General features: G+C 38.4%; 1 protein-coding gene across 9 annotated transcripts in view; it reads right to left on the bottom strand.

The window, feature by feature from the left end:
• Positions 1-27,391, bottom strand: part of LOC126378037 (MAP/microtubule affinity-regulating kinase 3-like) — a 140,574-nt gene that overhangs the window by 65,302 nt on the left and 47,881 nt on the right. The window contains exon 1 of one of the 9 annotated variants that reach the window (XM_050026123.1): positions 14,602-14,744. The exons of the other annotated variants lie outside the window; for them this stretch is intronic. Within the exon in view, the coding sequence (XP_049882080.1) occupies positions 14,602-14,616 (15 nt within the window). The 5' untranslated portion in view covers positions 14,617-14,744. Of the gene's footprint in view, positions 1-14,601; positions 14,745-27,391 lie in introns of those variants that run through there. 9 annotated transcript variants of the gene reach the window in all.

Below are 27,391 nucleotides of genomic sequence, written 5' to 3'. Positions count from 1 at the left end.
AAGGACTCCTTTAAATACAATGAAGGATTTCGCCGGCCATATTAAAAAGATCTGCGTTTTACTTCCTTTGCATAAAAAGAAAATAAAAAACGTCTTTTCTATCACAAGTGCTTGCACAAATGGAATTCTATAGTCTCTGCGTACCCCGGTGGGAAATAGGCGTGAGTTTATGTATGTGTATGTATGAAAGACTATATTGAAAGTTAAGAAGCCAATGCGCCAATACGCCTGTAAAATCGTGAAATGTTACTAAATAAATAAATAAATGCTCAAGCGGCGAAGTTTTCAAACGCCCGTGTACGGTTGGTTGTCCTATTAGATCGAAACGAATAAAACGGAAAATGTTTCGAATTCATGAGGCTTTTGAGATAGATTATTCTCAAAGGTAAAGGTACATTTTATACGTTTCTTTTCTTTTTACGTTACGAAAGGGATAACTTGGAATGTTATATCAAGCGTAACATTTCTTTTACCTATTGTATTAAGGGCCATGAAGAGCGCTATGTTAGGCATCCACCTGGTAGAGTATATACCAAACGTCGGAATTCGACAGCGAGCAAATGTAGAAAATGGAGGTTTATGGACGTAATACATACGTACATAAGACCACGCCTATTTCCTAATAACCTACCCCAAATGGGAAGGCAGAGATAACGGAATTCCACTTCTTCTTCTATCGTGTGGGTTGTGAGGTGAATTACCAACTTCATCAACCCTGGTGTCAGGGAACCCTGACATGGCTCATGTAACGACTACGTACTTACATCAGTAAGTAGTAACCGGGACCAACGGCTTAACGTGCTTTCCGAAGCACGGATCATCTTACTTTTTGGACAATCAGGTGATCAGACTGTAATGTCCTTACCAAACTAGGGATCACAAAGTGTTTTTTTTTTGTGATATGTCCCCACCGGGATTCAAACCCGGGACCTCCGGATCGTGAGCCTAACGCTCAACCACAGGACCACGGAGGTCGTCACGTCGGAATTCCACTTACTAAGATTCTGAGATCCTGACCCACCACTTTCGCTTCTTCCACTGTCTTCATGCATACTCGCCGGTTTAAAGAACTTTTGACCTGGCCTTTCTTTAAAACATTCTGGATCTGATCGTTGTATGTACAGTCATGAGCAATATCATGTACCCATTTTAGAACCCTGTCGCACTATCATATTTGACATTTAATAAGACTTACGGTTTAATTTGTCAAAAAAGTTAATGTGACATGGTTTCAAAGTGTATACATATTAGTACTCGTGATCGTACGCTTAGGCCTTCCTGTTCCAACTCTACCACATATTTTTTTTGTAAGTTATGGATATGGAGGTATGGTTAACGACTTCGCGCCAAATCGCCAACCAGATGGGAATAGCTCTTCGACCGTCGCGTCATTCGTCCACTTCTTGATGTTCTCCAGCCATCCTCGGCCTTCCCACACATCTAAGTAAGACCCTAGCCCGACTTGAACATTTAATAATATTTATATAAGTTCGTTTGATTGCCAAAACCTGCGCAAAAGGCTTTCTTTTCAAGCCAATTTCAAGAGAATAGAAAGTGTGAAGCGGTCACGAACTTGGTCGATTCTGGTGGTCGATAGACGGTGACCAAACTGACCAACCACCAGATTCTTCGGACCCATCGACGGTACAACCAAATAGACGCTTGCCGTTTTATTACAAAACAAATTCTGAAGAATAATTAAATCGGATATAGCCCGTAACAAAGCTAGGCGAAACACCGGTCATGCGATGCTGTACATCTGACTACTCCAATCGGAAATATAGTCGTGAGTTTATACAGGGTGTTTCGCCGTAACGAATACTAAATGGGATGATTCAGACCATGATTCTGAGTTGATTGGAAATATCAATCCCGCGAAATCCCGATTTTTTTGGGATCTCGTCTAGTTCATAAAAAATGTAAAATTAGGATGGCTGAAACTATGAAAACTGCATGATTGTGATAGTGAGGTTAATTAAAAGAAAATATTTTTAGAAAGAAAACAAATATTTTTATTCTTCAATATTACTAACTAAATAATTATAATGAAAACAAAAAGTATAACTCTGATTCGCCCAATCCCGTCAATCTCGAATGGGATCTCGTCATATTATGGTTCGGGATTGATCCCGAAAAATAAGACGATATCTCGCGAGATCGAGGATCCATCCAAATTCATACACATCACTTTCCCTCCCTCATTACATGCCATGCCCATGCCATGCTAACTAATCTGTTGTTGTTGTGAGCATATATTAATAATTAATTAAATTAATAAAAAATAATATTATTTTTGATACAATATAATTTAATATATTCCTCACATGTCGATACAATATGCACGCCGTAATGCACATAATGTTTGACACGCAATAACATTTACATCAATTTAAAATTCAAATATTTACGCTCCACAACTTCAGTTGAATTATGCATACACAATCTTACGTTATATGTTCCAAAATAGGTGAAAAAAAATATCAATACTTCGAAACATATTTACATGATAAAAGTTGGAAGAAAAAGTTGAAAAAGAAGTTTAATAAAAACTAAAACCCGACTACGGAAAACAAACGCTCTAAAAAGTAAGAAACAAATAAATCTATTTGTATTTATTTTTACAACTCAATTGTCACTGCGCAGCCCAATAAGGATTCCAAGCGCGAGTACGGTACATATATACATACATAAACTCACGCCTATTCCCAACGGGGTAAGCAGAGGCTATGGAATTCTATTTGGGTCGATTCTGACACACTTCTCTTGCACATACATTGACTTACATTAACCAATTTCGAGATGTCCTTCGAAAAGGTTTAGTAAGATGTACTCTGAACCGGCGTGCGTGTGTGAAACGATTGATGAATGAAGCAAGAAAAGTGTACCTATATGTAAAAGTTAAAAAAAGTTATAAACAAAAACTGCGCTCAAAGCCTTAAAAGACATCAAAACGCTTCACACAACCTCATACCCCGATTCACCCCGACACAGCCCTAAAACCCCTTTTTAAGGACACACCACTTCACCCAGTTACCCGGTTTGTTACCCCTAAAAGTGCAACATGGGAAATCCAAGATGGCCGACGTTCAGAAATGCACGTGTCGTTTTCAAACGCCTCGGGCGTTGGCCTGCTTCCGTTCAGAAATGGTTCAAGTGGAACTAGGCTCTCGGGTAAGGTTAGTTTTTACATTTTTTTCTGATATTGTTTTTAGTGATTTATCTTCCCGGGAATGTCGTAATATTCTTCGGAAGTGTATTCTTACTCTGTCTATCTATCTGTGACTTGGTTGATAATTCGCACCTTTAGTTCTTCGTTCCAAAACTGACTGTAAGTCTTGTGTAATGCTGCCTACTGGGGTGGGTAGAACCACAAGTAATCAAAGACAACTAACTTGTAGCCACTATTGATACGAAGTCAGGATATGATGAATCACGTGCGGACAAGCTATAGGTTGTTTAAGAGTGTATTCGAATTTATTGAACGCAAATCATACGACTTGAATAACTTTGTAAAGCTTCGCGACCACTCGAGCAGTAGCGAAGCGTTGTACACGCAGCGTTGGCGTTAGCATATTGCTATGACGATGTACAGTCACGAGCATTAATATGTATACACTTTGGTACCATGTCACATTAACTTTTTTGACAAATTGAACTGTAAGTCTCACTGAATGTCAAATATGTTAGTGCGATAGAGTCCTAAAGTGGGTACATTATGTTGCTCATGACTCTATAGCGCTGATTTGCCGATCTACTGAACGCAGTCGTAAAGGAATCAAACCAACACGAAGCAAGAAATTCTTACGCTTCATATACGCTCCCTTTTCGCCCGAGAGAGTCACCCACATGATGACAAAAAAATCCACTTGATATTAACTCAGAATAATGAGCTGTATCAACCCTCTCAGTATTCGTTACGAAGTACAAGTACGTACATGTAGCCATACAAGTACATATAGGTGTTAGTGACACCGTAACAAATACTGAGGGGGATGATTCAGACCATGAATTGATATCATGAGTTGATATCAAGTAGAATTTCCTGTCAAAAAAATCATGAAATTATTGTGTTCTTTTTTAAAATTATTTAACGTTCCACTTTTGCGACGGAAAATTCTACTTGATATCAACTCAGAATCATCCCCCTGAGTATTGGTTACGATGTCACTAACACCCTGTATACGTCAACTAAATATTTCTAGAAAAACGGGAAATAAATTACCATCATAAAAGAAGAAGGAATCTCTGCCAGAAAAGAAAAAATAATTCCATTTTAGGTCAGCCCCTCTGGGACCTTCACTGTTGAATAATGTACGCGTACAGAACATTGACCTTTTTGAGGGGAACACAGGTAGAATTCGGATTAAGTACCTTACAACGATTGGCAACTTTCAAGATAAGACTTCAAGTCTTTAGTGACAAAGTTTTTAATGGCTGTTCCCAACTTTCTGAGAACTAAGGCGAGGCTGCGTAGCTTCTATACTAAACTACGAGCGGCTGAAAAACGTGGAACACGTTCAGCTGCTCTTCCCGGGCATGTCGTAAAACCCGACAAGAGGGATTGTATTCTTTCTAACATGATGGCCTTTTTCAGCCTATAGTCTTTTTGGACCTTGTCGCCTAATTTCTCATATACATTTTAGCAGTGACGGTCCTAGGGCGGTGCAAGGGGTGCGATCGCACCGGGCGCTGTTTCATCACGGGGGTGTGTCAAAATCAGCCAAGACGGGACCACCCTGGCTGGCAGCCCCGGATCTACAGGGCAGTAACTAGATTGGGCACACCTGCCCTGTGAATTAGACCTCTTAGCCGCCACATAAACCTCATACATTTAATGGGTGGCCGTAAACGACACTTTTTAAAGATTACATTAGGTAGTCGTAAACTAATGGAAAAAAAAACTGTATTTTGAGGGTCTGCTACTGTGAGGTTTTGGACCACCTAAATATTTTGCTGCCACTGCATTTTAGGACTTCGTATCAACAGCGGCTGCAAGTTGACATATATATTCGACATGGGTTCTTTCCCAAGATCTTATTTATTTCTGTACCTCATCGAAATCGGTTAAGTAATTTTAGTGTGAAAACACAACAGACAGATAGACAGAGCTAGGCATTTCGACATGCATATCATGAAATACTTATTTACAAAGCTAATTTCCCAAAATTCCTCAATTTTCCTCAACGGAATTGTTTCAGTGAACGTAAAAATACCTTCCAAAGCTGCCGTCAACTATTATTAACTTTAAGTGAAATCCTAAATCGGGGTCATCTTACGAAAACACCCGTGACCTTTAGAACGGGGAAGGTTAAAACAAAGGGATATTCGTACCCTTCGAATTCCAGAGGATGCCTTTACCTATTAAATTTCTGCAGATTTCTAAAACTGAGAATGTACATTTTTACCGACTTCAAAAAAGGAGGAGGTTCTCAATTCGACCTATTCAATAAGTGTCCCGTTTACTTCATTGAAATAGTAATTATTATAATTTGTTTTTTTTACGGCCTCCGTGGTGTAGTGGTTTGAGCGTTGGGCTCACGATCCGGAGGTCCAGAGTTCGAATCCCGGTGGAATCAAGAATCACTTTGTGATCCCTAGTTTGGTTAGGACATTATAGGCTGATCACCTGATTGTCCGAAAGTAAGATGATCCGTGCTTCGGAAGGCACGTTAAGCCGTTGGTCCCGGTTACTACTTACTGATGTAAGTAAGTAGTCGGTACATGAGCCACGTCAGGGGCCTTTGGCGGCTCAATAATAACCCTGACACCAGGGTTGATGGGGTTGGTAATCCACTTCACAACCCACACTATGATAGAAGAAGTATAATTTGTTTTTAATACTATTAGCCGTGACAGCCAGTTGGCAGAACGCTTGACTCGAACCACGGAGACCGTAAAATATTCAACTAAAAACCGGGCCATTAGGAACACTAAAGACTTACCTATATCTAATTAACAAAATCTATATACCTAATTATTTTACTTGAACTTAACACATCCATGCATCATGCTTGTATAAAATAGGTACCCAATGCAATTTGACAAGTAACACTTCGCATTGAGAGAAATAATAATAAATTTTTGACTGCAAATTTCCATGAATAATAAACTATTGTCAAATTACACAGGATAATAAGTTCCATCTAATTAAAATTCTACTATATTTTACCAGGTATCTGCCTTTGACCCCCATCTTCAAGTGGACAGTCCTTTAGTAATCCGACACACACTTGGCACTTTTACATCGAACATTTTATTACACAGTTTTGACACTTAAGTAATGTATTTTTGTTCACTTTTCGGTTCTATCATTGTGGATCTGATATTTTTTTTAAGTAGGATTTGGAATTCCAGTTTGTTAGAACGTATTTATTTATAGGTATTATTAGTCACAAATTCACTTTTTCATTCATCTCGTATGCTGTTACGGTTTTGAAGATTTATTCTTCGTTCATTCTAAAGTTTTATCCTACGTTCCAAAAAAATCTTACTTTGTCCCGTATCATTATTAAAGTTGTGCTTTGTCCTACATCATGAGTGCTTTCAAGTAGCAGTCATCATCATCATCTCCTTAGCATTATCCCGTTTTTCACAGGGTCCGCTTACCTAACCTGAAGATGAAGCAGCTACATAAACCTATATCCTATATTATTATTCGTTAAAAGAGTCTTTGTAATTATTTCTTTTTATTTTAGTGCAATTAAGTATATTATTTCTATTTGTATCCCCCATCCATTATTTATTATTTAGGTATACAGCAACACATATGAAACTTTTATAGACTGCATCATAAATAGAAAGACTTGATATATAATGCTTGCCAATTACATGCGTACACAGTATTCACAAAACAAACTATATTACCTAATACTAAACTATATAAATTATAAATATAAATCCATCATCAATCCATCTCCCCCTCTCGTTCCAGATATCCTAACTTCTATTAATATTCTAGACCTGTGCCTAGATCTGTTTAATCAAGCACTAGGAAAGTCTTATTAGGCACCGGGTAGTCTAGAAATGTTTGATTCAATTTAGTCTGTAAATTGGGGCTGGAAGGTGAAGTTTTGCAGTTACGGACATTTCAGTTGGGGATGTAATTCAACTTTAGGGATTCGTGTTACTGAGATACCCTTCAGGGATTGGATAAAAAAGTTGTAGGTTTAAAGAGTTTGATTAGAACAAAATAACTACATTCAGATATTTATATAGATATTTAAGCACGGAATCATTACTTTTTCGGACAATCAAGTAACTCAATCTACAATGTCCTAGCCAAACAAAGTGATTTCGACAATGTCCCCACCGGGGATCGAGTTCGGGGCTTCAGATCGTGAACCCAACACTCTAACCACTGGATGAAGGCTGTCCGAGAACATATCGCGAATAAATGCAGGAAATTTTTAAAGAAAGTCTAGTTACAGACACGTTAAACTGGCGAGCGTGTATGAATTTGATGAAAACGGTGGAAGCGTATGCACGCACACCCCGGGCACTTCAATACAAAACACCTCGTTTTACACAGACACTATACATTGACGTTATCGTACACGCGTATCTGTATTGACGTCTGACGCCCATACGATTGAAGACTAAAGTAAGACCGAAGGGGGGTTGTAAACCTAGCATAGCTGCGGGGCAGCGCTGGCGGGGATCGGAGTCGCCGTTCTATACGTAATATTATTCCTTGTTCTATAAGTCTAACAAATATGAACTACCACCAAACCTTGTGCAATACTAAAACAATATCCTACAGCTTTCTCGATCGACCGACTATCAAAGGTATACCTGAATTGAAATTGGATGGAAACCGTCGACTGTCACCACCATTGACGAGTTAAAGGGAGGATTATGAGTAACAATCTACCATCTACGGTTTATTCAGGCATATACATTTACATTCTGTCACACCCCGGACGCTTCATACAAACAACCTCGTTTTACACAGACACCATTCATAAACGTTATCGTACACGCGCATCTGTGTGTGTGACATCTGACGCCATACGATTCAAGTCTAAACCGAGGGGGGTGAGGTAAACCTAGCTCAGACGCTAGTGGGGAGCGGAGAGTTGTCGTTCTATACGTAGTATTATTCCTTATTCTATTATTCTGGATAAGGACTACTGTGCTCCTAAGAGTAAAAAAAACATGTTAAACCGGGTCCACATAATGTTTTCATTTAATTTCCTTGATATAGGATTGGTATAACTTTGTTGAATATATGAATATAAGGAGCGGGAAAATAAAACGGCGTCGTTCTAGTTACTCCATTTTGTCTCTAATTTTTTTTTAAATTTAAAGATGGCGCTTGTCCATGACATGCTGCCACCACCTAGGTGTCCTACAGCAAAAATCAGGGTCTGAATTCCAGACCTGGAAGGTTATCGTGAAATAATTGTTTATTATAAGGAATCCACACACATAGCAATAATATAGTGACAGCGATACGACCCACCACCTATCACGTTGGTCTAACAGAACACGCGGTGAAGTGTGGGTACTTAGTTCGTCTTGCAATGGATGTGCCTCTAACTACCCCATTGGGGTATAGTCGTAAGCTTACGTTATACAGGGTACTAGTTACTCCGTAACGAATACTAAGGGGGATGATTCAGACCGTGATTCTGAGTTAATATCAAGGGAATTTTCCGTCGCAAAATTAATGATTTTTTAAAATTATTTTCAATTTTTCAGAATCATCCCTCTTAGTATTCGATATGGTGTCACCTACTTACACCCCGTACAAGTACGTACAGGTAGCTATAAAAGTATCTATGGGCGTTGGTGACATACATACATACATACATAAACTCACGCCTATTTCCCGTAACGAATACTGAGGGAGATTTTCCTATCGGAAAATCCATGAAAATTATCGCGTCTTTTTAAATTATTTTCAGTTTCATCCTTTTCCACGGAAAATTCCGCTTGATATCAACTCAGAATCATGGTATGAATCATCCCTCAAAGTAATCGTTACGGTATCACTAGTACGCTGTATAACGTAAGCTAACGTTATATTAAAAAAAAGAAAAAAGTGCATTTCTTCGAGGCAAGGACGTCATAAATCGTCTGAAATAGACGTATAAGGCCAATGATGCGATGTCATTCTATTATGTTACACAGCTTCATGGGCTGAGCTACTTAAACCCCTGGCATGCCGTGCGCAAATTTCGATCAAAATACCTTTTAGCAACGGCATCTGATGAACTATTCCTAACATTTTAGAATGGAATAACTTTTGTGTTTGCGTAATATCAACATTCAGTTATTAGCTTCACATTGTAAAAGCATTCTTTTGATAAAAGCTTGTTTACATCGGTGTTGAAAAACCATCAATAAAAGCACAGGCCTAAACCAATTGTCGAATTTGTTCTCGAATTCATGTTTGGAACATAAAAGATAGACATTCAGCGCAGATCTTCCCTTACTCCTTAGCGGCTTACGACCATAAGACTAAAGTAAGACCCAGAGCGGGTGAGGTCAGCGCCCGATACGAATTGGTGCGGGGCAGAGAGTTACCGTCCTATACTGCCCATATTCCCATATTCTCTCTTTACCCCAATTTCCAATTCTATTAAATACGTCTGAATTTAAACAGCCTCCGTGGTCTAGTGGTTAGAGCGTTAGGCTCACGATCTGGAGGTCCGGGTTCGATTCCCGATGGGGACATTGTTGAAATCACTTTGTGAGACTGTCCTTTGTTTGGTAAGGACTTTTCAGGCTTGAATCACCTGATTGTCCGAAAAAGTAAGATGATTCCGTGCTTCGGAGGGCACGTTAAGCCGTTGGTCCCGGCTATTAGCCGTAAAAACACCTCCACCAACCCGCATTGGAGCAGCGTGGTGGAGTATGCTCCGTACCCCCTCCGGTTGATTGAGGGGAGGCCTGTGCCCAGCAGTGGGACGTATATAGGCCGTTTATGTATGTTACGTCTGAATTTAACACGCTTGCAAAGTATACCTCGGGGAATGTGCGCCAGCCTCAGACCACAATCGAGGCACGTGTATGCCAATCAACCACCAATACAGCACAGGTATAACGCTAGTTACAACGTTACACCTAGTCTGTATAGTTCGCGACCCGGCCTGGGACTGATCGGATTAAACGCGTGTTAGACAACTTCCATTTGCTCTTTCAAAAATGCTACCTGATTCCTGTAGTGAGGTTGGATGAAAAGCATATAACAGAAAAGTTATGAGAATGACGATTTGGCGGCGAAGGTGTGCTGCCGCCAAAGGATGTTATCGGGGTACCGAACAGAGCATAGTACCCCGCTAGCCATAAGTTGGTAGTGTGATTAGGGATCGACGATCCAACGGTGTTATGTTGCAAGTTGTATAACATATATGCGTCTTGCTGTGTAAACTTCGATATCGCGTTTCACGACTGTTTGAAGACTGCATTATTGAATGTGGCGCCATCTGTTGCATGTGGGCGGAACTAGGTGGCCAACTAGTTGAGTCCGCCACAAAGATATATGGGTAGGGGATGAGCCAAGGGGAGGGGATGGATAATGTAAAGAGGGATATTTGTGTGAAAGGTGTGAATTCTGAATTATTTATTTTTTTTGGGATAAGGATGATGACGATATTAGAAAGTTCCTCCAGATTTGAATTTTGTACAATCTTTTCTATATGGATTTTTTTCGGCCAAAGAAATTACGCCATTTATTCGGGAAAACTAGATTTTTATAGTAAACACGAAACACGCAACACACGAAAGTATAACTTACTTCTAACAAAAAAAAAAGTTGTATTATTTCGGCATATAACTTCGGAAATATTCATGATGCCTTGACCTGATTCTGAAGACAAATTTATAACAACAACAAGACTGAAGTATGGTAATTATTATCTAACGTATGGTAACTTTTATCTTGACGGATTATTGTCCTATAATGATTATCTTATCATACTTTCAGCTACATAAAAGAACTAAAATAAATGTGAAGATCTTATTTAAGATAAAAATAATATCCAGCTTTTTATCTTATAAGCAATGATCAGATCTCGAAGATAAAATGAATGTGAATGTGTGTGTGTGTGTGTGCGCGTGTCTGTGTGTGCGCGTGTCTGTGTGTGACTGTGTGCGTGTGTGTGTGTTGTGTCTGTGTGCGTGTGCGTGTACGTGTCTGTGTGCGTGTGCGTGTACGTGTGTGTGTGTGTGTGTGTGTGTGTGTGTGTTTTGATTGATTAAAGCTTTCTCTGGGACTTGTGGCTCTGCCCACCCTAGTCGGGAATACAAGACTGAGTTGTCTGTCTCTTGATTTTGACTTAGGACACGACCTAAATCACGACCTGAGTGAACATTACACTACTACACTCTCAGAGGGGGTTTTAGTGGATGAGTCCCACATAAACTAGCTGCTTTCCCGAGCAGCTGGGTATGCATAATGCATTTCTCCCTCTCTAAAAAAAATCACGACCTAAATCTGTTGGGTCCAAGGTTAAAAATGCCACATCAAAGATATTCATTTAAAAAAAAATCACATTAGCGCATATTTAACTAAGCGCACAAGTAAACAAATGTCAAATAGATATTGCTTTTTAACCCCGCAGAAAGTATAAAGGCACTTTTAACATAGAGGGTTTTTTTGGAAATTCTACCCCTAAGGGGATGAGAGGTTCCGCGCGGTCACGGGCAACACCTACCTACATATAAATTTACTCAAAACATTGCAACACCCCATTTCTTCGATGTCCACTAAGGATTTTTTTTTTTTTGGAAATTCCGCCCCTAAGGGGATGAGTGCGCAGTCCTAAGACACATTCAGTACTAACAATAGATCTACTCAACATCGCAACACCCCATTTCATCGATGCCAACTTAGGGTTCTTTTGGAAATTCCGCCCGTAAGGGGATGAGAGATTCCGCGCGCAGTCCAATGCAACATCTAGTACCTACATATAGATCTACTCAACATCGCAACACCCCATTTCATCGACGTCCGTTTCAGTCTCGTTTCAGCAGATGTGAAAAGTTTCGCCCAAATGGAGTTCGACCGGTTGCGATTTTAACATTGCACGGTTGGTAATAAAAAGTTCGAATTATTCGTAATACGATAATAGTATGATCATCTATTTAACAAAAAAATAAATATGTATATGATTTTTATATAATATGTGTAATATTAATTAAATACGTTTGTCAGTAATTCGCTTAATTTTCAATAATAAAATGTTGGAATGTTGGACATACCAATTTAATGGTAACACATTAGTAACTCTTACGTCATCCAACGTCTAGCAATGGCGACTTTTCATAGGATTGAGCATACCTGGTTTTGTTATACCATGATTGAATGCATGTTTGTTATAAACGGATACAATCCGGGAATGTTCCTAAAGCGGGAAAGTTCCCGTTGTAAAAAATATTTAATAGTAAGGACAGCAGATTTTCTTTTTCAAACTGTTATTTCTTGTAATGGTATCATAATTAAAACACATAATAACGGGTTCTTACCGCGTTCAAAGTAAATTATGGATCTACCCACTCCACTCCAATCTCATCAGTCATCCCGTGATCATGGCACTTGCAACAGTGTCGAAATATCGGGAGTCTCATATCCCTGCTTTAAACGCGGTAAAAACCCGTTATTATATGTTTTAAATATGATAATAACCGCGTAAACTTAAAACAATGTATGGTCTCATCTGCCTAAAGGTTAGGTAATATATTTTTTTTTTTCAATAAGTTTTGCGCCTGCGGGAACATTCCACAGTGGGAATATTCTCGGGAACGGCACATAACTGGATACAACGATCCGGATATCTCTTTCTAATCTTCAACAACAACAAAATTGGACCATGGCGGCTTGTCATAGGATTGAGCATACCTGGGGCCTGTTTAATAAAACTTACAATTGTAAATTACAGCAATTTGGTGTTCATTACGTAGCTAATATGAAACTGCAAAATATTCGTGATCACACACTCCGCAATGTACATCAAATTGTCATTGTAATTCACAATTGTAAGTTTTATTAAACAGGCCCCTGGTCTTCTTATACCATGATCCATTCGTCGTCAAGGTTATGACGTCAATTTGTTCAAGCAAGACCTACGTCACACATTTATTATTAAATGATTGTATATCACAACCACGACGAGCTATTTAAATTCAATTACAGATTTATACAAGATAGTTATTTATGTATTAATGGCGTCTCGACGGATCGATGGTAATGACCATAGAATATAAAAATGAGGGATCGCTTTTGAAATGTGAACCAAAAATTGTACCCAAAAAGTCATTATCTCTCTGCAAACAATACATTATCATTACTATTAAATAATAAAACATAATAAATAATGATAATTTAATAATATAATAAAATGGAAAGCAAAGAATCTTTTATAAATAAAAATACTTTAATAAAACATAATAAATAATAATTTAATAATATTATGAAATGGAAAACAAAGAATCTTTTATAAATAAAAATACTAATTTTAAGGCAGCATTTTTATTTGAGTCTGTAGTTATACACTTTTGTTTCTTTTTTTTTTGTTTTAGTAGTTTAGGTATAATTATTTCACATTATAAGTTTAAAAATAATTAATTGTTAAGTTTATATAAAAAATAAGTAGGTATATTATATTAAAACAATTCTATTTGTGTGTTAAATAAATCAATATTGTATTATTTATCAAATTATTTATGTACTTATATTAAATTTAATCGCAAATGTAATTTTTAAAATATTGTACAGTTTAGTTTTAATAATCCAAATATTCGAGCTTTCAATTCAAAAAATATTATATCTTATTCGAATTACGTCATTCGATTAATAAAACGAATATTTGGCCGGTTAAAAAATTTTTGGCCGGAACGGGGCCAAAAAGTCAACTTCAATATTTGCGTATCCACTTCCCCCATAAATCTACATTACCTATCAGGTTTTCCCCCATAAATAATATCCCCTAATGAACCGAGGGGAACCGGCGTCACTTGGAAAATTAATCAAATTTTATAGGCACTTCGGTTTTTCATTGGTACATTTTATGCGTTACGGTCAAAAGACCTAATGACAACATATTTTTTTTAAAGAAAATGTTTCGAGTAGAGTATATAAAAAACAGATTATATTTAATTTCCACATTTTCGGGTTTTATATAGGGGTAGATAATCAAGAAGTAATTCTTGTAGATATTATTTTGTAGGACATTCAACTTCGCCAGACGAAACCATATTAATTTAGACTCAAAATGAATTGTCAGGAACAAAAAATGACGATTTCCACTCATAAATCATTAAATATGATAAACTTTATTTATCTGCCCCGCCATGTAACACCTAAATACAGACAGAACACTGTACACCATTTGCCTCAATCTCGTAACTCTGCTATTAAATAGATCACGAAAATTCTTCCATAAAATGACCTAATTTTTTTACATTACTTTTTATTAGAAATAAGCATCGCTAACGACAAAACCCAGATAATGAAATCCTCACCCTTGACATCTAATTATCCCCACAAATATCGAATTATATCACTTTTAAAAACCGTCCTGTAATCAGCACGAAACGCCTATTCTTTCCCCAATTAACCTTGGATATGAAAAGGTAAGGTAAACAAGGTCCCCTTACCCGTTTCTTAGCCATAACACATCACAGCACTACAGTTGGGGTTATTTCCGAGTGGGGCGCAACCAAGCGCGCGATCGCAATGACATTCGGCACCGAACTGACGGGGTGGGTTAGGGTAGGGATACAGGGCCGCACTTAGGGCTGTTGACCTGAGGCCACTAAGTCCAGGTCCCCGGATATACTTTGATCATCAAGTTATATGCTGCAAATAATGATAATGACGTAAAATTACTTTACCTGGGAACTAGTAATTCCATTTAAACACATTAGTATATTAATACGAGTATGTATAATATTGCTTTTGTGTTGAGTTTTTAGGATTTACGAGTTATTTAATTGAGGCATTTCCTATAAAAATATGGTATTGCATTTTCAAAAAACGTGCAATAGAACAAAAATACTTTTACATTTTTACAACATGCATTCTTCTCCTTCTTATCGCGTGGGTTGTGAGGTGGAATACCAACCTCATCAACCCAGGTCCACTTGCATTGATCCTGTCTTTATACATTTCACTCTCCATCTGTGGATCCACTGAACAATAAACCTAACTACGCATCACCTATAAAAAGTTAACATGCCAATTTTCCACCATTTTTCCTAAAGCGATTTCTCTTAAAGAAATGACCCACGAAAACTATTTCCGAAACACGGACTCTTCCAGAGCCACAAATGCCTCAATTCCCAATTTAGTTAGGTTTCATTAGGAAAGCTTTCAACATGTCCAAATAAGCAACAAGTCACGTACGGTCCAAGGGGACCTAGTCTAAATCAGGGTTGCCAGCTTCAATTCCGGAATTCCGCTAAATGTCGTAAAAAAATTGTCAGAATGCCGTTGCCGTGACGAATTTTTCTGCCAATTATTCATAGCTTTTATTACACCGTTCTAATTCCGATCTTGTGTCAAAAACTGCCGTGAATCGTAAAAGTTCTACAAAAGTACGAAAACGTAAGTTGGAACCCATAAGCTCACGACTATATCCCAATGGGGCAGTCAGACGTATATCCATCGCAAGATGAACTAAGTACTCACACCACACCGAGCTTATAAAAATACGAAAGTGTATATTCTAACGGTTCCGTAAAATAATTTCCGTTAGACGAGAAATTTAATCGTGTTCACCTCATCCCAATCCGCTAGATCCGACGGAAAATCCGACATGTTGGCAACACTGTTTCTTAATCCCTCTCTGGCTAGCACCGTCCTACATTCGCATCTACAACATAGTAAAGTCTTAACTCACACTCCAGTGAACACGCGAAGTTCAACTCTATGCAGCAAAATTGGAGATGAGTTTGTGTTACAGTTGGTTATAATTTTGTTCTAAAGACTTATTTTGGAGAATATTGCATTTTATTTTTTATTGTGACGTGCAGTTTTCCATTTGCAGTTTGTAGAGGAAATGGGGGAAATCAAGATGGACGAACGCCTTACACCTGAAGGTTTTCAGTCGAAGCCTTAGTACACTTTATTTTCGAATTCATGTCTTATTATGAACGTTTGTGAGTTGTATGCTTTATTTACTTTGTATTTTTTATTATATTTTTATGGAATCATTATTACTTCTTGAAAAAGATTTAAGAAATGGTATGTCCTATTGTGCAATGCCCTACTAGTGGAACAGCGTAATAAGTCTATCATCTTCTCTCGTGTGGGTTGAGAGGTGGATTACCAACCTCATCAACCCTGGTGTCAGGGTTACTATTGAGCCAAAGGTCCCTGACGTGACTCATGTAACGACTGCTTACTTACATCAGTAAGTAGTACCCGGGACCAATAGCTTGACGTGCCTTCCGAAGCACGGATCATCTCACTTTCGGACAATCAGGTGATCAGCCTGTAATGTCCTAATCAAACCAGGGATCACGCAGTAATTTTTGTGAAATTTCCACAGAGGATTTCGAACCCGGGACCTCCGGATCGTGAGCCTAACGCTCAATCACTGGACCACGGAGGCCGTTAATAAGGTTGAGAGAACGTTGTTGTCTATCCCCCGCGGCACAGATGCTACGACGCGCGCAGTGCAAATTATATCGAGGGGTTCGACCAATAGCCATACGACGTCTATCTATCATAGATAGTATTCGCTGGATATATTGGTTGAAGCCCCAATGCACAGCCTGCTGGAGTGGCTTTCCCTCAATCAATCAAACGCATTGACGTTTAACACCAAGTAGTTTAATAGCATATAATATGCTGCAAATAAGTGACGACAAGAAAATAACACTTTCTTATTTATTTATTTTATTTAAGGAAAACCAACAGTTATAAAATACAGAAAGTAGACAAAAAACATATAAGTTGAAAACTAATTACAGGTTTCCACTGATAACCCTAAACTAGTTAATATGATATCAGAGAGTTGTGCACAGGCAAATTAAAGTTAAAATAAAGAACATAAAAAGAAGATTAGGCATCAAAAAACCTTTGACTGAGTAATCTCCTCGCCGCTACAAAACCGGTGTTAAACAAGTCAAGATCAACTTCCTTACAAAGTTTATTGAAATTATTACACGCTCGCCATACATAGGTGTTCTGTCTATAGTTTGTTGAGTTTTCTTGTATAAAACACTTACCTTTGGTCTTGGTTCCATACAAGATCATTAACCCGGGCCCAGTGGGGACAGAGTCATCTTCTCTGCCCTCCACTGGGGCAAATCCTGTTCGGCACGTCCTTGCCGCGGGGGTGGACGCCACTTACTTCAGTAGGCCGAAGTTAGTGGCTGAGTTCTGCTGTACTGCGGGGCGGAAAGCAAGAGGGAAACCACTGCCCTATTTTTCACTAAAAAAGTAGCATGGAAAATGCTGCACCGACAAGAGCGTGGCTCTAAAATTGATGGTATTTCCTTTTCCTTAGCTACTCAAGCACTTTTTTAGTCTACTTCAGTGTAAAATAAAAGGATCGTTAGAATAAAAACTACATAAAGATGAACGTGAAGACGGAGGATGGCCGCCATTTTGTTTTTATTCCGACAATTATCATTCCACTCGGCATTTGATTTCTTTCGTGAATGGAATGATCCATTAAAAAGTTTGCTCGAAAAACAGAACGCGTTCTGCTTACCATCCCGGGCATGTCGTGAAAACCGACAGAGCTATTGTCTTTTCTAACACGATGGCGAAAAGCCAACAAGCCGATTTGTCAATAACGGTGACAATCTGACAATCATAATTAAAACACATAATAACGGGTTCTTACCGCGTTCCTACTCCACTCCAATCTCATCAGTCATCCCGTGATCATGACACTTGCCGCAGTGTCGAAATATCGGGAGTCTCATATCCCTATTTTAAACACGGTAAGAACCCGTTATTATGTGTTTTAATTATGATAATAACCGCATAAACTTAAAACAATCTGACAATCATCTGCTGACTTTTATCGTAATTAACCACATCGAGACTGCGTATCAAAACTGACCTAGTGACTTATCCATTTTTTGACATGTTGCATGCAGGATCTGAGCCGTAAACAGTAAAAGTGATATTACAAAACGAATATTTTGGCTAGTTTGGTTAGGACATTGCAGGCTGATCACCTGATTGTCCAGAAGTGAGATGATCCATGCTTCGGAAGGCACGTTAACCCTGTCACTTGAAGTGACCCATAGTTGGATAGTTTTCTGTCTATTGAAGTGTGACGTCACTGGGCAAAATGTCACGTGACCAACCGTTTACGCGCGAAATTAATGAAGAAAAATATGTTTTTTTTATCTATTACATTAAGCCAATTCCATGTAGGATCTGCGACATTGGCGCCGCGACCGCATTCCGTGGGTAATAATATAGAAATCGGCTTTTGTGACATTATCATATTGGCATTAAGAGAAGAGGCGACATTTCAAGTATGAGTATGCGTTCATTATGGTCTTATGGTGTTTGGCGGTCTTTCAATGGTTTATCATGAGAGCACCCCATGCCAGCACACCAGCTCACATTGGAGTTCCCTGTGACGTCACTCGGTCCAGAGACACACACAGACGAGCACAAACACGTCCAGACCTAGAACAAATATATATTTTAACACTTTGTCACTGGTTGATTGACACCGGTCAACAAAGTTAAGCAACTTCGGACGCAGTCAGTTATAAGATGGGTGATCGTTTAGTAAATTTAATTTTGGGCTTCTGATTGAAACCTGTACCCAATTTTGGGACATTTATAGGTTGTTTATGTTGAACAAAGCCTGATATATCTATATATTGAATCTATATATATAAAAGCAGCAATGCAGGACGGAAGGGGCAAGTCACAGAAACTGTAATCTGGTACCTGACAGAGGGCAGCAGTAACTGTCAGTAATATTCAGAGGCGGAGGACGGGAGCCCTAGTTTGGCTTTGTAATAGACTACTCTGGGCGCCATTCCACTGGCGTCAGACAGAGTACTGCGGGGCGGAAGGCAAGAGGGAAACCACTGCCCTATTTTTCCCTAAAAAAGTAGCATGGAAAATGCTGCACCGACAAGAGCGTGGCTCTTAAGATGATGATGATGATATATAAAAGCAAAATATCTCCGACTGAGTGATTCACTGATCACGAAAGCTCAGAAACTACAAGTGCCAAAGACATAGGTCACTAAGACCAAAATTCAGTCCCTAAAGGGGTAAAAACTGAAAGCAAAGTGTGTATGAAACTTCTATAGTTTTGATAGTAGGGTTTTACGCGAACGAAGTCGCGTGTAACAGCTAGTATCTTCTTTCGCAATCTTTAATACAAACAAGTTATTCCGCAAGTAAAAATAAGTTATCTGCTCTACGCTCATCTCATCCCATCTAAAGCATATTTCTGGAAGCATCTAGAAACTTTACAATGAAATTTTAAACAGTTGTTGTAACAGTCTGTACAATATAGCTTACTCAAATTTGTGCCTGGAAGAAATGTATGAGCAAGCCGCCTTTTATGCCGTTCTATATCTGTTGTTCTTATTTCTGTATCTTGTGTCCATTGTGCTCAATAAAGTATTTAATCTATCTTACATCTTACTCCTGAATGTAATCAGGATTCATAAATGAAGATTAAATTGCTTGTGAGACGTTCGTTGTTTTGTCAGCGCTTTGGCCAATATTTTGTTGGAAATTAAGTGACTCAAGAGAATCAGTTAGTGTGAGAGTGAGTTGTGTCGTTTGTGAGTGTACTCTCAAACCTAACGAACTAACAAGGTAACTTTTCCCTTTAAACATACGGAAAGAAAGTAAAATGAATTCCATGAAAATTAATTATTTTTATGAAAAAACCTACCACCTGAACCGCCAAAAGCGGTTTTTAAGCAACCCTCCCTAACAGACCTCACGTCTCAGCGGCGCCATCTACCGAACACATAATGAATCTAAATCACGAATTTCTTCATAACATGCACATCACCGCCGTCGGTTATGCAAGTTTTTTTTTTGGCCCCAGACTTGCCCGAAGGCATTGACGAGGCCTAAGATGGAACGAGCTCGCCCCGAAGTTTCCTGTTCACTCTGGCCTTGAAAGCATTATTACCGGGTTATATGCATTCGGAAATACAGAAGACGGCAAAGAATTCCACTCCCTAGCAGTATAATAGTGATTCATGGACACCAGGTTCCATAGCGTCCATTGTACACTGCCAACATGTGGGTAGGACGTATTGATCCCCTTTTATTGCTCGATGTGGGTAGACGAAAGTTGCAACCTTTAATGTCAGTTAACTTTTAGAGTAAGAACAAAAGAGTTTGAACTATAAAATGATCTTCTTTTATCGTGTGGATTGTGAAGTGAATTAACAACCTCATCAATCCTGGTGCCAGGGTTATTATTGAGCTCCTGACATGGCTCATGTAACGACTACTAACTTACATGAGTAAGTAGTAACCGGCACCAACACGACTTAACGTGCCTTCCGAAGCACGGATCATCTAGCTTTTTGGACAATCAGGTGATCAGCCTGTAATGTCCTAACCAAACTAGGGATCACAAAGTGATTTTAGTGATATGTCCCCACCGGGAATCGAACCCGGGACCTCCGGATCGTGAGCCCAACGCTCAACCACTGGACCACGGAGGTCGGAGGTAATATACCTATATGTCATGATTTTAAAAATTACAGATATGACTTCTTTCAACCGTGTAACCTTAAAAAGCACAACAAACGTACATAGGTAGGGAACTAATAACATCAATGGTACAATATAATTGTTACTAACGTATACAAATCAGATTGCACATGCAACCGGTGTGACGCAGTGAAGCCGGACAGGAAGCCACAGAAACGCACAATTATCTTCACTCGCACTCACTTTGCACAAGAAAAATGCTTGTGTATTACTTATAAGTACATTATTATAACATTGGTGCTAATTCCTGTAGACACCATCTAAATTTATTTTAAGTTATACCTGTCATTTTCTTATCCGCCGGAAAGGGAAGGGACGGATAATGGACAGGCATAAAACGCCTAGGCGCAAATCTAAAACAACCCTGTAAAAATTTTACATTGGCCAATAACCCGACAGAATTATGTTGACAGCACACGTCAAACGGTTTGCATACTAGTGAGATACCATTGATAATTTATTCACTCATTGTTTTTAAAATTAACAGCTGTCAAGCGTCCGTCCCTTTTCTTTTCGGTGGATAGGAAAATGACAGGCATAATTTAAAATAAATTTAGGAGGTGTCTGTAGGAATCGGGGCCATTATGTAGCTTTATTACATACATACATAAACTCACGCCCGTAATCCCAAATGGGGTGGGCAGAGCCACAAGTAATCAAAGACAACTTGCAGCCACTGTTGATACGAAGTCCTAAGATGGATATGATGAACCTTATGGTGATAAGGGATCAGCCTATCGCCCATAACATTAGTCCATCATGTTAGAGGACGCAATCCCTCTGTCGGTTTATTATGTAGCTTTATTATCGACTCGATTTACAGGATCTCTGTAAATACTGATTGCGTAATTAGAAGTAATGTTCAGAGCTACTCTATCTTCTTCTATCGTGTGGGTTGTGAGGTGGATGACCCACCTCATCATCCCTGGTGTCAGGGTTATTATTGAGCCGCCAAAGGCCTCAGTGACTCAAGTAACGACTACGTACTTACATCAGTAAGTAGTAACCGGGACCAACGGCTTGACGTGCCTACCGAATAGTTATAAAGTTCGGGCTGTAAAACGTCTATATGTGGTCTGGGGGTTTAAAAAGGTCATATCGAAGCAATTCATCTAAAAAAGCAATATTGCAATTTGACATTTGCGCATATAAAAGTAAGGGCGCGAGCACTGTGTCTCACTCGCACTTACGCGAGTAAAGCGCATGGGAGAATAAGTTTTTTCGAATGGAGTGTCCGTTCAGGGGGTTCGAAAAAGTCCTAAGATGTCCTCATTACCTCTAAAATAGGACACAAAGACGTGAGTTTATGTGTGTATGTGTAGAATTCCGAGAGTTTTCTTAAAGTTTCCGAGCAAATGGGAGAAGCGACGCGTACTAACGAACTCAGACGAAGATTTAAAGGACTTGTTCCGAAGGTCTCACTAGTTTTGGACAAGTTCGCCTATACACTACTTAGACTCACGCTCTTAAGGGTGTTGGGACCCTCGCTCAGCAACAATAGATGACGCAAGTGTAGCGGTAATCGAAATTATAACTTTTGTCATAGATAAACTAAACTAAATCAGCTCTACACCTTTTTGCCACTGCTTGAAGGTCTCGAGAACCTACAAACAATAAAAAATATTATAAATCCTTCCTATTTTCTTCAGGTTTGCTCTGGGTCTAAAGTTACGTTCTCTTTTTGTTAGAAATAAACCTTTATAAAACTTTTTTTTATAAGTAGTAATAAAAATAACATTTAAGTAGATAACTTCAGATCCATACCCCCTCCGGTTGATTGGGGAGACCTGTGGCCAGCAGTGGAACGTATGCAGGGTATTCATGATTTGTAATATTGTTATATGGAATTGGAATGGAAAATGCTACACCGACAAGAGCGTGGCTCTTAAATTGATGATGATGAATATTGTTATATATGATTATGTTAAAGAACAAAGGAAACATCAGGTTAGATTACTTATAAAAAGGTTTTACAAATAGGGCTCTTCCAGCTAACATGGTGTATTTATGTTTGCTGTGATGTGCAGGTAATTTTATGTTACATAAAATAAAATAAAACCCATAAATATGCAATTTACATTATTACGTTAAAAAACTTTTTAGGATTAAAAGATTTTTTTATCCGGATCAGTGGAAATATAGTGTAGATGAAATGATAACAAATATAACAGCTTTAATTGTGGCGTGGCTTGTTAAAATTATAACCACGGTAGGTATATATAAGTCACGCGATCAAGAAACGGAAAATGCAATGAAGGCGAGTTTTTTCTTTTACATGTTGGACAAAAAAACCTCTATCTTCTTTTATAGTTTTTATTTCCTATCTCCCCGTGCATGTCGTGAAAACCGACATGGAAAGGATTGTGTCTTTTCTAAAATAATGGATCATTATATGGGCGATGCGCTACGGCCTTAGCCAAGTTGCAAACGATCATGACAATCTGTTGATTGTCACTGTCGTGAAAGTGATAAAAATATATGGGGTTGACATTTCACCTATAACTCAATCCTGTACATTTTTATCACTATCATTAACATCATCTTCCTATCCTGCTTTTCTCGCACTCCGCTTACCTAACCTGAAGATTTAACAATCCAGGTTTTTTATAGAAGCGACTGTTCTCTGACCTTCGAACCCGCGAAGGGAAAACCAGCACGATACATGTTAGGTCACATACCAACAGAACGCATTTCTCGGGAATGTGGGTTTCCTTTCGATGTTTTCTTGTACGGCTGTGATAAATTAGAATAAAATGAATTTATTGCCAGTAACAGTTTACATTTTTCTTTAAGAACTAGGTAAATACGAATATTACGAATACGGGCAAAAGGAAATGGCTGAAAGCGCTGGTTTTCAGTCATTTATTATTTAAAAATAAAATGTTTTAAACCCGTGGTGGGATTCAAACCCGCGACCTCACATAGAGGTGAGAATCAAGCGTTCTCCCAAGGGGAATACCACGGCTATACTTTCGCACAACATTTGTCTCTAAAAGCGCACTAAGTCATAACTTCCCGAGGAAATGTCAAGCGCGCTAGGAATTAGAGCAGCACCTACATTCGACTACGTGCCCGCAATTTGGCCAGCCGCCACGCAACTTTATATCTAACCCTGGCAGACTTGTCAACATAACATAAGCACACGACTGTATCCCAATTGGGGTAGTGTTCAACCCCAACATGTATTCGAACTAAATATAATAAATATATAAATATTAACTTTGCAAAAAAGGTTATTATAAGGTTAGTGATTATTTAGAAGATATGAATGCATGGGATTAACTGTCTGAGAACTGATATTAGGCAGCTAAATTACTCAATTGTATAATAATATTTTATGTTTATTTAAAAATAAAGAACGTCAACCCCAACATGCCCTGTGCCGAGGTTTTCTTGCAGCTTCTTTTCCCCGGCTATACAAGTTGTGAGAAGCTGCAATTGTTTTAGGCGGATGGGACGTTCGTTATGTAGAAATTGACGATTCAAAGTGTAACTATGTTACCTACTGAATAAAGATATTTTTGAATTTTGAATTTTAATACAATCTGTGGTAGGGATATAAAAAAATAAAAGATTTCCTGTTCAACTATACAACTATAATGGTGGTTTTATTTTGGTTCCACAAAGTTAATTAATTAAATTAAATGAAGTTCATTACAAAACTTATCTTCGTGCTAAACAGGTAGTCAGAGGTACATCACCATCAACATGAACTATGTATCGGGTATTGTGTTAGACCAACGTGATAGGTGGTGAGCCGTATCGCCGTCTACTATAATAGTCGAGCCAACTGTGTTAGTGAAAACTGCATCTCTTCCGGTCACTTCTCTTCCTGCTCACCCCGGTAGTGTTTACAGGCGTGTATTTTATCCCATATCGTTATTACAGACAACAAACAGTACGTAATACGCCCTCTACATTCGGATCACGCACGAATCAACCTTGACTCGTGTTTGTGAATCCAAAGCCTATGAGAAACCACGTATTAATAATAAACTTTATTTGAACTTACATAAACTCACGCCTGTTACCCTTAATGGGGTGGGCGGAACTTCAAATAGTTGAAAGGATACAATCACCTGAAAGTCCGAAAGTAAGACTATCGGTGCTTAGGTAGGCACGTTAAGCCGTTGATCCCGGTTACTACTTACTGATGTAAGTACGTAGTCGTTACATGAGCCATGTCAGGGGCCTTTGGCGGCTCAATAGTAACTCCGAGGAGAAGAGGTTGGTAATCCACCTCACAACCCACACGATAGGAGGAGAAGAAAAAGGATACAATTAATATTTGAAATACAATACTTTATTGTCAGAGTATGATTTTGTACCGTGTGATATGACTCACCACCCATCACGATGGTCTAACAGAAAGTTCGGTGATGTGTGGGTGATTACTTCATCTTGTTATGGATGTATCTGTAACTACACCTCTAGCAGTAGTTTTAGGCGGATGAAACGTTCGTTATGTAAAAAAATGACGATTCAAAGTGTAACTATGTCACTGAATAAAGATATTTTTGAATTCGAATTTGACCCCAATTTGGATATAGTTTTGAGCTTATGTTTAACCTACAAACACGCAAAGCGCTTTTTGTGCTTTGGGCTTTTTGTGTTTTGGGTTATGTTTAACCTACTTGGAGAACGCTTTGACTCTTATTGAGAGGACGTAGGTTCAAATCCAATCGAATTCACACATTTAAGCAGCATTTGTCGTAGCTTCGTAGGAGCACAACAACGTAGCTCAAGGCTAAATAGACCGATCCTTCTTCTATACGCAAATTGTGCACCATATCTATCTATCTATCTACTCAGCCTGTATCTATCCACTGCTAGTATATCCCTACTCTCTTTCACGCCATCCTACTACACCATGCCACTGACAATGCCGTAAGCGTGGCCAATTATTGGTCAGGAAAAATGTAGTATCGATCGCCATCGACTCGCAAAGAAGAAGACTACACCATATGCTATTACACAAAATTAAAAACAGTTTTACTCACCAGCGCACCATGTGCATTGATTTAGCATTATGTGTGGCTTACCTGTAAACAGAAAAAGAAAATAATAAACATAACATTCAAATAAATAGAATATTAAGAACTTTTTAAGTACACAATATAAACTTTCGAAATAAAAAGAACTCGAAAAGATTTCATTCTTTTTTCAAAACATAGAGCAGTTAAAGTTTGAGATTTAAAATAAAAAACGTTTTATATATAAGTTTATCAGCTTTCTTTCGAACTTATATATATAAAAATATATTTTTTTCGAGTTCTTTTTATTTCGAAAGTATATATGGGTTCTGATTCCAGTACACACCGTCTTATTTTATAATAAGTTATACCTGTAATATTCTTATTAGCCGAAAAGCGAAAAGGACGGGTCAACAGGCATAAAATTTATGGAACACACCAATTTTAGGCAGAAATTTAAACATCACTTACATTGGCCAATAACCCGACAGAATTAAGTTGACAGCACACGTCCAATGGGTTGCATTTAAGCGACATGCCTATTTAATTCATCCGGATTATTCGTGCATTTACTCATCCATTTTAAAATTGACAATTGTCAATCATCCGTCCTTTTCCTTTTTGACGGATAAGAAAATGACAAGTATAACTTAAAATAAAATTAGGAGGTGTCTGCAAGAATCGGCGACATAGTGTACTTAAAAAAACATAATTTTGTAAGTTTGATACTTAGTTTTGAAGGCAACTAAGGAGTAATTATAGTAAGTGATAAGTAATTAAGGAACCTTCTAAGTCAATTGGTATATTCCAATAAATTGTCTAAAATATACTTTTAGTTCGAAACATAAACTACTAACTAACGCCATTCTCAAAATAATCTTCTTCTGTGACGTAACTTTAGTATAAAATCATTCTTTATTGGGAAAATAATTTTCAATTAGGTATACGACTATTGCCCATAAAGATTGTGGGCGTGAACTGTGCCCATGGTAGGGATAATCATAACCACGTGTTTCATCTAACAAGATTCTCACAGAAGCAACAGTACATCATCTAATAATGTCACAGAAAATGTAGATAAATGATGTGTCGTATATTCTCGTCTTTTTTGCTTACGTCATTTGATGAGTTACTCTGTGCAAAGAAAGTGGGAATGAGCTGTTATTGTAACCTTTTCATATGGATGCATTAATAGTGATTTATATCGCTTGTTGAATAATCATTATATTATTTCTTAACTATTCAAAAAAACTACTAATTTACAAAAATTGCATGACGAAACAGCGTTCATGGTCTAGTGGTTAGGGCGTTAGGCTCACAATCTGGAGATCCGGGTTCGATTCCCGATAGGAGAGATGTGGCGTAAAAGACGATATATTGACTAAGATTGAGAAGGGAATGCTCCGCGCTGCTCCAGCTGCTGCGGGTTGGCGGAGGTGTTTTGGGCTAGTAGCCCGCGACCAACGGCTTAACATGCCTTCCGAAGTACGTATCATCTTACTTTCGGACAATCAGGTGACCAAACTAGGGATCACAAAGTAATTATTGTGATAAGTCCCCACCGGGAATCGAACCAAGGTTCTCCGGATCGTGAGCCCAACGCTCAACCACTGGACCACGGTGATCTTATTATTATAAACGCCTAACATTGACCTTATCACATGCGCAATAACAATAGAATTACGTAACATGACATGTATACTATTGTATACGTCAAATTAATCACATTACAACGATA

Source organism: Pectinophora gossypiella, chromosome 25 (genome assembly GCF_024362695.1).
Source record: "Pectinophora gossypiella chromosome 25, ilPecGoss1.1, whole genome shotgun sequence".
Lineage (NCBI taxonomy): Eukaryota > Metazoa > Arthropoda > Insecta > Lepidoptera > Gelechiidae > Pectinophora > Pectinophora gossypiella.
This window is presented reverse-complemented; position numbering and strand designations above follow the sequence as displayed.